Source organism: Plectropomus leopardus, chromosome 1, assembly GCF_026936395.1.
Source record: "Plectropomus leopardus strain MGB_pleo_1.0 chromosome 1, ASM2693639v1, whole genome shotgun sequence".
Taxonomy (NCBI): Eukaryota; Metazoa; Chordata; class Actinopteri; order Perciformes; family Serranidae; genus Plectropomus; species Plectropomus leopardus.
Genome location: NC_142176.1, coordinates 3,787,463 through 3,804,687, shown reverse-complemented (window position 1 = coordinate 3,804,687; position 17,225 = coordinate 3,787,463). Strand labels below are relative to the sequence as shown.

Genomic DNA, 17,225 nt, shown 5'->3' with positions numbered 1-17,225 from the left:
TCCGCTCAGGTCTTTGCTGCAATCTTGAACGGTGCTGACTGATGAGTGCGGTGCTGTGGAGTCGCCTGGCTCTTTCTTCTACCTACATTTTCCTACTTTTATTCAGTGTTTCGCGGATCATTTCCTCAGGAGGTGAAGCTTCACACGTCCGTCGAAGATGTCTGTGGCCGGGCTGAAGAAACAGTTCCACAAAGCCAGTCAGGTAGGAGCCGCCTGTTACCCTCCTTCATAACAACAATTGTTTGGATGTGAACCATGTTTGCAGCTAACGGTGAACGGAGCCAGGCTTCAGGTGACCACAAAACATTTAAAGTAGCCAACTTTAAAGTCTTATATGAAACTGAGGTCGGCTGTGGCGCCACAGCAGGCGCAGTTTCGACGCGTTTAAGCCCTCCGCGTATCGTTACTTTTTGATTGGGACAAGTTCTGTCGGTGCGGAGAGAACGTCACACCAAACTCCGTAGAAAATTCCGAAAATTCAATGTTTTCTCACAAACTGGCGATTACACATTCGTTGTTTGAGTTTTTTAAAGAGCGTTTTAGAAACATTGCTATCTTGAGGGTATTTCGGCATTGTTATTGGCGTTTTAGCTCTTCAGTTTTCAACACACTGTTGTAATAAATGTTAGGATGTTAACGAAACGGTGGACCTTGTTGCCGTTGTTCCGAAGCTAACAGGTGCCAGTAAATATAGTCATATCCTAACATGGGGGAAAGCTATTTAAATGTGAAAATACTTACGAAAATCTTTGTTAATAACAAAAATAATGATCATGATAATAATAATAATCACACATAATCGAGTGTAGTTTGGCATGACGTTATTTTAAATCTCTACATGTGACAGCCTTTGGAGAGAAACCACATGCAGGCTATGACTAGTTTGAGACTAGTTTACAGGGAATTTCTTTTATTTTCATTAAATCATAAACGTACAGTACAATTTAAGAGGAATGGAAATAGGGCGAAGTACTGCAACACAGAATAGATAAGGGACTGTTCTTTATGTGTCAGATCAGAGGAGAGAGGTGGCTGGGGTGTGACCTTTTTTTACAATTTTGATTTTCCCCTGATTTACTTGGGGAAAATGCATGACCCTCCCTCCACCATAAATTTGTCATTAGATTTTGAAAACTGACTCTTTGATGTTTGGAAGTTAAAAGTTGGAGACGAAATCCTGGAGTTGGAAAAAGCCTCGTTTTTCACTCTTGTTGTTAATGCAGGTCAGTGCGTGCAAATAGTTTATTTTTGGATTTTTTTTTAAATGAGATGTAGAATAAAGTGATTTTTATGCAATATCACTATTTTAAGGTCAGATTTTGGTGATGCATTTTCTGAGAGAAGCATTTGTCTCACTCATGTGTCCAAGAACTGTCAGATATTTAAAAAATCTGCGATTTTTTTTTTTTTTACAGTTTCTGGCCATGTTAAATAATGTAATTTTGCCATTTTTTTAAAAAGAAAAAGTACCTTCATTAAAAAAAGTAAATAAAATAAATTCAAAAAATAGCAATTTAAAGATGCATGCCCTACACTTATCCAAAATAAAAAACACAAGTCCCTCCCCAATGCTTAAGGATTTCTTGACATGCCTCCCCCATTTGCACCAGTTCCTTTCCCCCTCATAAACAACCAACGCTCCCTTAAGAGGAATTAAAGTAAGGTGAAGTACTGCAACAGTCAAGAACATAAATATAGAGTAGAACGGTTACAATAAAATCTGACAAATATACTAGTATTGTAACAAATAAAACATATACAATATTGCTGTTTCAGAATAAGAGAGCTGTGCAGCAAGTTTTTAGGTCTGTCTTGCCCACTTTATTTAGGAATTATAAAATAATCAAAAGTAACAGAGCTGTCTCATGTAGACTAGCAATATGTTTCAAACTTGTCGCACCTGCAACATACTGTAAGGTAATGTCAGGTGTTGTAACATGAAGACAGTAGAAAAACTGACCCAGCAGGGCCTCCTTATAATAACAGTTTGACACACTGAGGTTGTCGGTATTGTGTAATCCGGGCATGCATCCACTGCTCTGAAATGCACTTTAATGTTACTCATAAAATTCCTTGGCCTGTTATTCCCACAGCCTCCTGCCACCAAAATACACCATGGTGGGCGGCTGTGAGTAACTGTGAACCAGTTCGAACATTTCGGTAGCGTGTCACTAGCAACAAAGGCGGGCTGGTGGATCAGCTGTTTGTCTAAATGAGCAGTGGCGCTTAAATGACAACAGAAATGTCTTGAGCTTTGTTAAACCTTAAGATCCTCTGTCAGTGAAGTAAGTGAGCCAGCAGCTGAATCATTAAGTGGAAATGGATGGGATTGGACTGGATTTCGGCTTGTACCTCACAGATTTGTTGTCCATTTGTTAGGTCTTATCATAATTGTTGCCCGCTGATGCATTTGGCTTTTAGGCTGCCTGACCAGAAAGTGTTGGGCTGCAGGTTGAGCTGTTTTGTTTGGAAAAAACTAAAAGCAAAGGCTGGATTTTTGTTATTTTCAAATTGAAATGTACTCTTTTCTCCGTCTGACTGTGCCAATAAGATGCCTCTATGTGTAACGTGTTGCAAGTAGATGGAAATAGAAAGAGACAGAGCGGAGCCAACTGGTTGCATTAGCTTGGCGAGCTAATAATCACCAGTAGATGAAACAAAGGAAAAATATAGCTTTGCCTTGAGCTGGGTGCAAGTCAGCCAAGTCAGGTCTTAACATGACCAAAGATCCACTCATCTCTTAGGGGCTTTTCAAGCCTGTTCCAGCTTATTGTTCTGGTTTTACTGGTTTACTGGTTTTAAAATTCTGTTTTAGAGCTTGATTTTCACTGGATTTCTGTGTCCAATTCTATTATTGTAATTTGGAAGTTAAAATAGTTTGATAATGTGATAGTATCAGCCGAATATATATATATATATATATATATATATATATATATATATATATATATATATATATATATATATATGTCAATATTTTTATATTTTTAACACAAATCATAACTATTTTTATTGTTATTGTGATCAACATGCATACTAAGTGGGACATTTTTCAGTTGAAAAATCAACTTGTCAGTGTTTTCTGGTGGATCAACTCTTTTATAGTGACAAGCACACTCGTGCTGGGTGATGTGTTTGAACCGTAGACTATATATAAAGACGGATGACATGACCCCACTTATTCCCGCTATGCCTAAGTGAAGCTAAAAGTGAAGTGAAGCTTTTATTTATTCCATTTTTGACACATCACCATAGCAACGTGCGTATTTTGCTGCCTTGCCAATCTGTTGGATCTATTTTCTTTTTTTCCCGTGCAATACAGAAGCGTCTGCCGTGTACCGTCTGTCGGATTTCATGTGAACGTAGCATAAGACTATCTAAAGGGTCGTTTACACGGAAACTTTTGTTGCGGTTTGGCCTTTGGTTCACATGACAAAAGCGTTTTGGGGGCCTGAAAACACAAACTTTTGAAACTGGGTTCCCAAATGTAATCTTTTGAAAACGCAACCCCTTTTTGTTGCTGTGTTAGCTGGCAATGGCCGGAGAGAACGGTGACGTCCCGGCTGCACTTGGCGCATGTGCCTGGTCTTCTTCTATGGTGTGTCAATACAAAGTTACACTGCCAACTACTGGCATGCATACTACAGCATTTTTGGTTGTTTCTGCGGATCATTGTACATGAAGATAGTTCTCACATTATCATATGAATGCAGATTTTTTTAAAATGCAAAGGAAAAAATTTCCATTTCTAGTAGGGCTGTCGTCATCTAAAGATGGCCTTAATTGCTTTAAATGCATTGTAAAACACTTTTTATTTACACTCGACAGACAAAATAAAACTAAACAAAGTTGTCTCAGTTAGTCTTTCCACTCTTCTAACAATCACCATCTCGCGTTTCTTCAAAATAAACCCTTAATTCACCAAGACAGATGTGGAAATATGGCTCTACACACTGTTTTTTCCCCTGTTGTCTCTGGTGTTGCTCTGCTCGCTCTCATTCAGTCTTTGGAGGCACATCATTAAATTAGCAAAAACAAAATGACAAAAAAAACCCTGAAGTGTCTTCAGAGTAGCACTCAGCATCCTTTACTTGTTCAGTCCTGTAGCTGACCTCTGACCCCTTGTGAGGGGTTGAATTCCTGTTCCTGTCATAAATGTGACATTGTAAAAAGGCCTTATTGTGAGACAAGATAACTCCTCAAATACTGTGTTTATTACGGGGCATTGTTCCTTTTAAATAGCTCTGGCATGAATTTCTCTGTAAAAACATTGCTGTTTTTTTCCTCAGAACTGGTTTCAGTTAAATTTTGCACTTTCAGGTTTTTTTTATACCTTGCAGTTGAACGCCTCACTCACATAGCGCCGTGTACAGGCCTGGACCTGTCTTTTAGGATAATTACATAACACCATAATTAGTCACCTAAAGATTTCAGCTCCATATGTGTGTGCCTGTAGACATTAAGACAGGTTATGTAGTATTCACAGCTTTAACCACAGAAATACTGCTTATGAACCGCAGTATATCTGACAGATTTCAGTTAAATTTTCAATTGTAGTATTGGTTGGATTTTTTCTTGAAATTCCTCTCAACACGATCTCATTCGTCGTGGAAATTCCTCCCACTTACCTCAGATTAGAGCTGCCATAATGCCTCGTGTGACATTGAAATTCCCAGACCAAATACCATCAGCTATCTAACTAGATAGAGAGCGCTGACATTGGCGATGACCTACGAGCAGCATCTGGGTGAATCATAGATCAGGATTCACATTAGAGACTCATTGTGTAATTCAGAATATCACTGTGTTGTTCCCTCACTGCAGAGAGGAAATCTCACACTGAGCATCTGGGGGCAAAGCAGGGGAATATGAATGTCATTATTTATCTAGCAGAGTTATTCCCATGTGCATGAGCTAAATGTCAACCTGCCACTTCCTGTCTGTGCTCCTGATTGTTGTTGGGGTGTATGATCCCCTGCAGTCTTTGATCAGTGCAGTTGGACAATGAAAGAGACATTTAATTACCAGGGTTTGTATGGTCATGAAAAGTCATGGAATTTGCAATAAAAATAGCAATTTCAGACATGGAAAACTAAACATACCTTGAAAGTTTTAGAAAAGTCTTAAAGTTTTGTGTCACAGACCTGTGTAATAACACATAACTTGTTCAAAGGCCGTTGGAAATCTGAAAATACAACAATAATTTATCTTTCTACAGTTTCTGGCTGTGATAAATAGAAAAGAAAACATGCCTTCCAAACCCAGGGGGCCACTGATTTATAAATCATGTGTTCTTTAAAAATTAAACGTTTTTAAAGAAAATGTTTTATTTAAAAATCACCAATAAACAAATAAATTGAATGAAAAAAATATGGGCTTTTTTTCTTTAAAAATTGTCAAAAACATAAAAGAAATGACAAATTCTTTTTGAAAGACAGAATCTTGCCTTCCAGACCCACAGGGGTTTGAAAAGCATGTTTTCTGTAAAAATTGCTAGCAAAGATTAACATTTAAAGATTTAAAGATTTATGCCCTCCCCAAAAATAAAAAAAACATACATCCCTTCCCAGTACCTCAAACATTTTTTGACATGCCTCCTTTTTGCACCACCACCTCCCCTCTTATAAATGACCAACAGTCTCTAAGTTATATTTAAACATTTAGTTCTGATAATGTTCTGAATTCATTTTTTCTTTAAAATGATATATATTTGACAAAGCTTTTATACAGTAATGAAAATGAACTTATAAGGAGTATTGATGCCCGTTTTAGATAATTTATGGTCTTTAAAATTTGCCTCAAAGTCGTAGAAAAATTATTGAAACTTGGTAAAAATGTAAATGAATGATGAGTCACTGTTTCATAGTCTGTTTCATGTGATGACACTGAGGTTTCTGACGTAGAAATGTAGCCACTCTTCTTGTTATTTATTGCACACGTGGGAAAAATCAAATGAAACAGCGATTTTTCCTCTTGAGGTCAGTGATTTTGCATGTAAACGTGTACAGTATTTTCCACCTGATGTTCCCCGGCACCTGTTTGATCTTGCTGTTGTTCTCTGAGTCATGCTGTGAAAACAGTCAGAGCCGAGGCTTTGAAACAATTCAGAGCTTTTCTAACGTTCACGTCACCTGCAGTGGTTTCCTGCCACTGGAAACACCGTGAAAAACTTTCTGAAAATAACAACCAGACTGTATCAATCAGACTCATCACCACGGCAAAAAGAAGCAAACAGAAAATCAGTTTTTTTAGGTGTATGTCAAAAATATTGTTTGGTATTTCACCTGCTTCCTGAAGTGGAAATGTGAAGTGACCAGCAGCAGATAACTGAAGGAAAACACTGAAACTTCCTGTTTACTTCAACCAAATCTGAACATTTTTCCACTATTATTGAACTAGTGACACGTGCAGAAAACCTATTATGAGCTGAGGGTCCAATCTGTCCTGCATCTGTCTCTTGATAACGGCTCTGCTGTTGTTTCAGATCTGCTGTTAAGTTTTCTGTTCAAAGTCCACAGTACAGGTGGAACTTACTGGAGTTTTTTATGACCACTACAACTGACGTCTCATACACAGAAATGTTAGTTAGTGTCATAAAAACCTGCAGTTACCCAATTTCTCTGTCCTCCACTGTAATTTCCACTTCATCTGAGAGGGATACACTTGTGAACTTGATGTATTCACTTTAGTGGCAGGTGGGCTCTTCAACGTTGAATAATTTCTGAGCGTTTAACAGCTTCTGATCAATCTTTGAAGCTACTTAAATCGTATCATCAAAACCAGAGGCCTTGGAATTTTGAATGTCGTTGGATAGTTAGAGGTAGAATTTCATGTTTAAGAAGGTAGAAGGTAGAGTTATTGGTCATTTTTTAAACCAAGTTTAAAAAACGAAATAAGTTTTGTCCTTGATTCTGCTACATCTTTGGATTTGAAGGATGAGTTGAATAAAATCAGCAGCTACTGTGAAAATTCCATCCAGTTCTTTGGGCATGTTGTTGCTGGTGGCATCATTTAATTCCTGCAGTGCATTTTTTGAATTTACATCGAAGTCTTGTGTCCAAATGGCATCCACAAGGTCAGTCCATCCAGTGCAACAGCTGTTAGGGGTTAACCATGTCTCTGTAAAGATGTGCGCAGAGCAGTCTCTGATCTCCTGTTGCTGAGTGAGTCTTAATCACGTCTTATCCACTTTATTCTCATGCAAACCATGGATATGTTACATTTGTACATTATTTTGAAGCGGATACGGTGAAACTTGAACAACACTGTTTTGAACATGTGGTTTGGAAAAGATCCTGTTTTGGCTGAAAAGACCCATAATTTGTTAAATCTGTTTTGGATTTTTAAAGCTATTCTAGTTTAATTGGTAGGCTTCGTATAAACATGCCTACTGTAAGGACTTTTATGCAAAGCATATTGAAACAAAGGTTAAAAACACTATCTGAAAGGAACAATCTAGGTTAAAGTGCCAGGGTCTGAGCTGTCTTTACCAAAGGTCGCGGTGCAGAACTAATGTGCTCTCACGTGCCTGCGACATCAATTATCTTTTGTCTGAGCTGTACTTCTCTGCTCTGTTTACTGTAATCTATGTGTGCCTGCATCCTGCCACACAAAATTCTGCGAGATAAAGACGCAGCTGACACCTGGGTGAAGAGAATCTATCCATCTTTAATGATGGAGGGATGGAGGACTGAGTCACAGTAGCCTGGTGGTCTGGCAGGCAGCATTTCAGCTCATTAACAATTCAGGAGCTCATCATCATTGTGTGCGGCTCCACTGTGACGTGGTTCTGTTGATGGTACAAAATTAGAGCCTTCCAGCTGAACAGCAGTTGATACATGATCTGCAGAAACAGGGTGTCCTTTCCGAGGATTTCCTAAGGAGTGAAATATGAGATCAGTAGCTTTTCTTGAGTTTAAAAACTTGGTGGAAATCACTCTATTTGTGGGCAATAACATGCTCCATATGCACCAGATAGCTGTTTGGCAACTGTGTGGAAATGGTGATGTCTTCATTACATTGAAAAAGCATTTGTGGGAAACTTTTTTGCAGAAATAATCAGCCGGGAGTCAAAAATCATTTGTGGAAGTGCGATTGCTGCTCGCATTAAAAGCACAGATTCCGGCAGACTTGGAACAATAGTACCAGGGGAGCCAGGGGATAATGGCATAAAAAGCAGTGGGAGAAGGTGGACACAATCTTCAGAAAACAGACCCAGACCTTTTATTGTTTCTGGTTAAGAGCTCACGACAGAAAAGTTCACGCTAATAGAAAAATAGAAATACAGAGGAAATGAGCAGGGGCAGAAAGGATTATGGGCATGGGATGAGCTCCAGTAGCTCACTGCCAAGTTGGCAAAATATACCTGCATCCGTTCTGCTCTGACAAATCTTTCAGTGTATTTTTACTTTGTAGCGCCTTTTTATTGGCAAAGATCAAACACTGAAGTTATAGACTTCACATTTTAATGTGAGACTGTTGCTTTACTTTGGTGGTAATTACATTCGATAATGTTCATTAGAAAGTCACTGTTTTTCTGTTTAAGGTTACCTCTGCGAGCTGATGTCTGTACTATTCTGTGTATTTATTGTTTCTTAAAGTTTGCAGTTCAGTCAGAGGTGTTTGTCGTAGTGTCAGTTGAATCTTTCAGTTTTCGGTGCTGGGCTCCTTCGGCCTTCAGCTGCTACACTTCGATTGCTAGCTTGTTAACTTTTTTCTTTTTTGAGTTTTTGGCATGTTTTCATCTCTTTTGTGGCTCGTAGTTTTTCGTTGTCCGCTCACCACTGTTAGCAGGGTGTTTTTCTTCACTCTCTGGTAGGGATAGACAATTATTGTTTTTTTTTCAGGGCCAGCTGCAATACCGATTATTGGTTCTTAATGAAACTGATAGCTTATATTTGGGACCGATATGCAATTACAATTTACAATAAAAATTTCTGTTAAAATTTTTTAATTGTGAATATAACAAACTCCAACACAAAGGTCTGTTTAAATACCTTTAGCAAATGTTAAATCAAACGGAAACTTTCGACATCATACACAGCAAGTTCCCTGTTTTTAAAAAAATTTAGTGATAATTTAAAAAAAAAACAAATAAAATTAGCTCCCTGAGGTTTTAAAAATTCCTCCAATGCTGACACTTTCTTCGCATGTATTGCAGACTGCCTTTCCTGGTGCTGGTTGAGTGTAATACTCTTACTTTTATCAGAGATCATTAAATATTCAGCAAAAAGCCAAATATTGGCCCTGATAATCAGCAAGGCTGATAATCTGTAGACCCCTTCTCTCTAGGCTGCTGTAGTTTGGAAAACATCTAAGAAAAATTAAAAGCTTTTTATAAAATCCCAAATGCCGCCTGGCTTGCAGTACAGTAGCAGAAACTGGTAATATGTATATGTAAAAAATCAGCCGATATGCTGTTATTATATTTTTAAACTCCTAAGTATTGATACTGTCATTGTCTTTGTCCAATTTTAGTTCACACTAAACGCTCTTGACAACACAGCAACCATTCTTCCATGACACCAACATTTTATCCCGTTAAAATAACAAGAGAGAAACGTGGTATGAAAAATATGAAAATATAAGTATGGTGTCATGCTTGCGTGTTTACCAGCTGTCATTATAATTCCACTCACAACATGTGGCCTGAGCGAAGGAATAATAATTACATTAGATGTGACCCGAGCTAACGACGCTGCTGATGGTAACAGACAACTGTGTCGCCGCTCTGGACGGTCCTCTAATGAGGCAATTACCTGGGATGGCAGGTTTAGGCTACGCATGACGAGGGAGGATTAATCCAATCATGTCATGCCAGCCTCTCTGATGTGTTGTTTTCTTCTTCACTGAGCAAAGATTCATTAATTTTAATTGTAAATCTTGAGATTGTTTTCAGTAAACGGCCTTGTTAACTTCACTTTGAGTTTGTCAGAAGATGATTCTCCTGCAGAAACAGAGCAGTGGTGTTATGCATACATACAGCGTGCAGCATATTGGCCTGATTTCTGTTCAAACATGTGAAGAGGGCGATGAGAAACTGTACAAGAAATGGCAAAAAAAAAAATAGAAAGAAATTAGAAAATAAGTTTAAAAAAAAAGAAAAAAGAAAAGTGGAAAAAAATTGCTATATTGTATTGGGTTTTTTTGTAACCTGATTTTAAATATACAATTAACACTTTGAAATCTGAACAAGCAGCTCGATTTTTTAATTTTCTTAAAATTTTCTCTCTTTCTCTCCACTTTTAACATTCATTTTCAGGTTGTTTTCTTCTGATCTTTTTACCAATTTCTTGCAGTTTGCCCCATGTGTCTGAAGATAATTAATTATATTTGCTTGGGTTTCAAAGGTAAAATACTTGTGAAAGATGTTTGCGGCTCAAGAAATACTGATGTTGATGAAGGGTATTAGGTATTATTATTATTAACATTTTTGGACATTTTTCACCTTTTCTAATATCTAATAAATTGTCACCTTTTACTCAATTTTGCAGTTTGTGGGACATTTCTTATCAAGTTGCTATTTCTGAGAGAAATCAAACCAATTTTCTCAGGCTTCAGAGGTCAAAATGTTAGGATAAGCCGTCTGAATGTAGCACGAGAAAATTGATGTCGATCCAGGTGTTAAAGGGTTAAAGCCAGACATAAACAATACAGTGTCTGCTAGACTGCCTGCTGCCTCTTCCTTCCTGCACAAACTGAAACCTGAACACATGAAGAAACTCACCCACAAGTGAGTTCAACACCCCCTCACACACACGCAGAATAGATTTTGGTTGCATATACACTCAGCGTAATACATACACACACACACACGCACACACACACACACACACACACACGCACAGACAAGGCAGTCGGGTAGATAACTGTGTGTGTATAGCGTAAATGCTGCATGAAAGGCTCTTTTCACTGTTATCTATCCAAGGACATCTCAAGCTTTTCAACTTACAGACCTGACAGACGCGCGCGCACGCACACACACACACACACACACACACACACACACACACACACACACACACACACACACGCGCACACACACACGAACATGAGACACTACAGGCTTTGTATACATGAGTGGGAGTGAAACGTATTGCTTCAGTTTGCTTGCTGTTGAATTGTACGGCTGAATACATGTAAATAATATTGGTTAGAATCTTTAACCTTTTTTCGCTGGCGTAAAACCAAACATGACAAACTTTTCATCACTCAATTTTGGACCTCATGAATGGATCCTGAGTGCTTGTGATCCCTGAAACCTGCTCTGACAGCACTGCACTGTGTGTTATTGAGCCGGCTGTACAGTGAGCTGTAGGCCTTTCATTGACCTGCTCAGATCAATGAGCAGCAGCTATCTTTAGTGTATTAGATGGACGCACGCGCAGATCAAACTTCTGTGACAGGTTACTTAAAAGGAATGGAATTAATAGCAGCTTTGGTATGTTTTCCTGCCTTGTGTAATCTTAGCAGTGTTTCTTCAGCCGTTGCCTTGAGAAGCAATTTCCCCAGACACCAACATTATTAACCCTTAGGGCCCACTTTAATATCACACACGCTCATATCGCTCTGCGCACTAAATTTGCTTTTCAAACTCAAGCTTTCAAAAATACCATACATTAATATGATTTGTTACTTTCATGGAGTTCATTTTTAAAGTAACATCAATCCTAATCATTTATATAAAATATTAATTGAGTTTCTGAATTTTAACCCTTTAAATGCCAGGTTTTTGTCATGATGACACGATGTTTTTAGATAAAAAAGAGATAGATTATTATTGTTTGCTTTTCAAAGCCTAGGATGTGTCAGTGATTAGCAGCAACATTGATTTTTATACATTATTATTTTTTGTGCAGTGTGAAATACTCACACTCAGACTGTTCTGCACACAAGATGCAACTTTCAGAATCAGGCTTTAAAAAAGGTTATACACTAATATAATTTCCTACATTTATTGAGTTAATTTTTTAACCAACATCAGTCCTAATCATAAATATCAAATATTCATTAATTTTCAGAATTTTATGCCTTTAAATGGCAGGTTTTTGTCATGATGCCACTATACTTTTTAGATACAAAAACACAAAAAATGAATTATTTTCAGTGTACTACATACAGAGTAGATTATTATTTTTTGATTTTCACAGACTGGAATATGTCAATGATTTACAATAACATTGATTATATAGCATCAAATATGTGTTTGATTAGGTCTGATGTTGGTTAAAAATGAACTCAATGAAAGTAGAAAATCATATTAATGTATAACATTTTTAAAAGCTTCATCTTAAAGTGCATTTAGTGTGCAGAATGACACAAGTGTGTGAAATATTGGAGCCCACCCTAGGGGTTAAAAATATTTCTCAATATTTTGCATTGAAAACCTCATTGTGCGGTCTCTAAAAGCTGTGTAAGGTTTTGATATCCTCTGCACACACCTCTCTCTAGCTGCAGTCGCAGAGTCGGTGCTGATCTGTCCCTCCTCTTTGCCTCTGCAGCACAGCTCCTCTGGGAGACACAGTTAAACAATATTGTTCTGCTAACACACACAAACCCACCACAACAATTCCTGCGTACGTGAGCGCAGCCCGGAGATTCACCTCCTCGAGAGATTCCACATTGTTTCGAGGGGAAGCTGCTGTGTGATTTGACTTCATGCCACTTTCCCTCCTCTATCAATAGCTCATCTCAGCTGAGGAGAAAGTGTGATCTGTGACAGACTGTCGATGAGTCACAGAGCCCCGAGCAGGCAGGGTCACACTTTTGTTTTTCGCTTTATTGATGACCTTCTGCATTTTTCTCCTCCGTCCGTCCTGCAGGCGCTCGGTCCAGACCCACCTGCTGGAGTGCCTCATAACTTGTCCAGACTCATTTCCCACAAGATCGTCCACGCTGTGAGGCTGACGAGTCCGTGCTGAGCATTATCTCTGCGTTGCATTAATTAGTGTGAACCAATATTAACAGCCTGAAAAATCAGATAATTGAATTAACCTCACAGTCTTTAAATCCAGTGTTTCTCATTAGCCTTTTAATCAGAAGTCAAATCTCCTCGAATAGGCTAAGACTGTCGCATCTCTTCTAGGGTGTTTTTAATGAGTTTTTTATTAAAAAAATGAATTTATCTCATTATGAGTTTCATAAAAGTTCAGAACATGATGGTGAATTAAATTTCCTTTTAATAAGGGCTTTTTTTGCAATTTAATTAATACTTAATTATCATGCTTCAGCCAACTCTGAACTAAATACATACAGTTATCCGTCTGCGTCATTACAGAGTACGGAAAATGCACAAAATAGCCCAGTTTTTGCCCTTATTTTGAAAGACAATATTCCTTCAAAAAGTGTTTATATAACCACTGAAAATGACTCTACCACGAACACTACCCTTTACATGCAGCCGTGCATACTGGGATTATCATGACCTAAAATGTTGTTTATCATGTCAAAATATGGAAAATATACACTCAGCCATGTCATTTTGCTATTTTGCATCAAAATGAGAACATTTTCATTCTAAAAGTACTTTATTTAACTTCCTTGTAACTGTATTTTATTAAGTGTTACTAAAACATTTAACAGAGCACACATTATCTGCATTATCATCGGGTACGTTTACATGCACAAAATATTCCGGATTTTGCCCTTATTCCAAAAATATTCTGTTTACACAATAACACAATACAATAACTGTTTACATGACTAATAAAAACACTCCGGTTTACATGCATGCGTGCATACTCTGATTAACATGACCTGGCATGTTGTTCATATCAAAAGATGGAAATGTAGAAGAGCTGCTTATCATTTTGCATCTTTGCATCAAAAAAGGATTTTTTCAGTTTCCTCCCATTATTGGACGTGTTGGACATAGCTAGTTCATCCTTCCTCTTTCTCTTCATCCTCTTTTTTTAAAAAGGTCGGTGCTGCAATATTTGTGTATGTCTCGCAGTTGAATTTCCAGAAAATCTACTTTTTCATGTAATAAAATAACAAAGAAGACTGTATTTAGTTTATCTAGTTGCATCTCAGTGATAGTTTAGTCTGATTATTAGGCTACGTTTCTTGGCGATTTTGCAACTTAACCCCTCGTTCTTCACTTCTGTTCCGCTTGTTTGTTGTTGTTGTTGATCAGCACCAGCATTAATTAAACAGGCAGCCTGCAGAAAGAGTGATTAACGCTGGCGTGTCGGTGGTTTCTGACCTCTGCTGGAGCAGAGCCTGGAGCTGCATCAGCAGCTGATCTATGAGCAGAGGTGGACTGAAGTGATTACGTACCAAACTGCTGTCGAGAAAATGGATATTGGTGGTTTCATGTTTCGACTGGTTGAGCATGATTCAGTGTGGTGGTAAATTATCCAATAAAAACCTACATTTGACCACATAGCTTGTATATACAGTGTAATGTAGGATGTAGTCATAGTGTTAAAAGCACTGCAAGGCTTGATTTGAAACGTCATGGTGCTGTAAAATACCTGAAATCAGCTCATATTGTGAGAAATCCATGAATATTTTCACCATATCTTCAGCTTTAAAATGTCCTCTATTTTCTTTGAACCTGTGTGCAAATGGATGTGTAAAACCTTGAAGTTGTTTCAGTTAATTTTGTGCTTTGCATGTCAGGAAGGCAAAAGATTTAACGTTTTGAAAGTCACTGTGCTGTGGGTGGAGCGCTCACTCACCACTATCAAAAACAGTTTCTTTCATGATTTTCCATTTGGGAAATTTCTGTAAATATAGACATGTACTCATCCTTTTTTAATTTTAGTTTTTTTGTCTTTTGATAAACTAATTTTAAGTGAGTATTTCATAAAATACCGAGCTAAAAACGCCCCATTAAAGTAGGTCATTCAAAAGGAAATGCTCCATGCGACTGTTTTTGGACTGCTAGGTCGTCATTGTGTGTGTTCAGACGAAGCACAGTGAGTGAAAAGGCAATGGTGTGTGTGTGTGTGTGTGTGTGTGTGTGTGTGTGTGTGTGTGTGTGTGTGTGTGTGTGTGTGTGTGTGTGTGTGTGTGTGTGTGTGTGTGTGTGGTGTGTGTGTGTGTGTGTGTGTGTGTGTGTGTGTGTGTGTGTGTGTGTGTGTATTAGTGTTTAGTGACGTCTTTATCAGTATCTGTTCAAGCAACGTAATGATTTTTCTCTGTCTCTGTATTTGGATAGAAGACCGGACGTGGGCGTGGTTTATACTGGAAGTTACATTACATTCAGATTTGTTTACATCTCCTGTGTGTGTGTGTGTGTGTGTGTGTGTGTGTGTGTGTGTGTGTGTGTGTGTGTGTGTGTGTGTGTGTGTGTGTGTGTGTGTGTGTGTGTGTGTGTGTGTGAGTGTGTGTGTGTGTGTGCGCTCTCTACAAAGGAAGGAACAAACAGTGTGTGCGTCCCCTCAGCTCCTTCAGGCCCGTCTGTAAAGACCTGTGTTCAGAGAGCAGGAAGAGGAAACACACATCCAACAGCACAGTCACACAATGAGTGTAGAATTGGCTGAAAACCAACGTTCAGTGCTGGCGGCTTCTTTGATCTGTGATTAAAAAGAAAAAATAGCATCCTGGCGATGAAGATCGCAGCTCGCTGTAGAGTCCATTCTTATCAAAGCACCTGTGGATTGGAGCGGTTTTACTTTTGTCTGTTGAGCCTTGGATTCACAGTTCACTGCTCTCTCGTGTTTCTGTCTGTGACTCGACTATTCTGATCTCACTCAAAGAGAAAGAAAATGAGTGTTTTTTTTTAGGTGGGGATTTAGAATTCAAGATCAAAACTTAAACTTTCACTTTCAAATTGTATTTTTTCAATCCATTTTTTTTTTCTCAAATTAACAAACCTTTTGGCCTTGATCTAGCTCCATAGAACTAAAATCCGATCCATCAGTGAAAATAGGCAGTGCTGATTGAATATAAATCAAGATAATGTTACTGCACTGTCTCTTTATTGCCTTAAATGTTCTTGCAAACATATCTGAACATATACATATAACATAACATATTTAGTAGCAAGAGTTTGTGACCAGGATGTGGGTGCCATACTGCTTCCTGCGCGGTGAAAACAGAGGCTGAAACAACTGAGTTCAAACCATAAAACTAGGCAGCACTAATCAAATATAAACCAAGATTCTGTTACTGGGGTGCCTATTTCTTGTCTCAAATGTTTTCAGAAATACATTTTTATCTTAGTATTTAACTGTAATATGAGATCATTTCTTGTCAGCGGGAGTGATTAGTGATCTGGTGCACTGCAGTGAATTCTGGTACTTGTAGGTTATTTACCTCTTAAGGTAAAGCAAATGCTGCAGTCGGTTATTTCTATATTCTCTGGTCATGTAGCACCAATTTTAAAAGTATTTGTGTACTTCTACAGCATAGACATCCTGGTTTTGTTAACAGGCCATCTTTTTAGCAGTTAAATAATTCTTTAAGTATATAGTACATGACTTGATGGAGCAGACTGTAAAGATTTATAGTTCTGTTGAAATCACTGAGCCCCCTCCGCTGTCCTAGAAAGGCTCTGGCAGCCGTTTTGGTCTAATTTCTCCACTCTGAGTCTGCTAATTTTACCCAGGCTCTGACCCACTTGGTGCCTACAACCCTTCGACTGCTGGCAGCTCTTACAGCCGCAGACACACACACATTCACACCACCTGTAATGGAAAAGGGGCAGTGGAGCTCTGTGTTTAGATTTGCCAGGTTGGCTGAATAAACGACCTGTGCTTTCAGGCTCGACGTGCAGATCTGGCAGTTCTGGGAAATGCCAGATGGGCCAGCCCACCTAGTGGGCTACGAGGCCACCACCAGCCCACTTGATGTTGGAACAGCACCTGTGATGATGGGTTACACCATCCCAAAATTATCAAAAGGCTACCTAAAAAGCAGGTGCAGACAGAAACCGACTGTCTCCTCTCCTCATCCCTTCAAGTGGATCAGTCTATGTACGGCTGAGCAGTATGCTAATGTTTTATCAATATTGTGATATGATACTAGATGACATCTTAGATTTTTGGATATTGTTATATTTTTAAGTTTTTCTGGGTTTAAAGGCTGCATTATATTAAAATCATGTAATTTTCTGAACTTACCGGACTGTTCTAGCTGTTCGATTATTTAACCACTTTACCCATTATTTTAAAAAAAAATTCATTGTGTAAAAAAATGTGAAAGCCCTCATAAATAACCCTATATATGAACTGGAACTATGACATTTTTTTTGCATGAAAATTGACTTAAACTAATAT

The 17,225-nt window shown here is 38.3% G+C and overlaps 1 protein-coding gene across 4 annotated transcripts in view; it reads left to right on the top strand.

The window, feature by feature from the left end:
* sh3gl3a (SH3-domain GRB2-like 3a) overlaps positions 1-17,225 on the top strand; it is a 38,393-nt gene continuing 21,168 nt past the window's right edge. For all 4 annotated transcript variants that reach the window (XM_088084028.1, XM_042490299.2, XM_088084004.1 and 1 more), the window contains exon 1: positions 1-202. In XM_088084028.1, the coding sequence (XP_087940154.1) occupies positions 158-202 (45 nt within the window). In that variant the 5' untranslated portion in view covers positions 1-157. The remainder of the gene's footprint in view (positions 203-17,225) is intronic.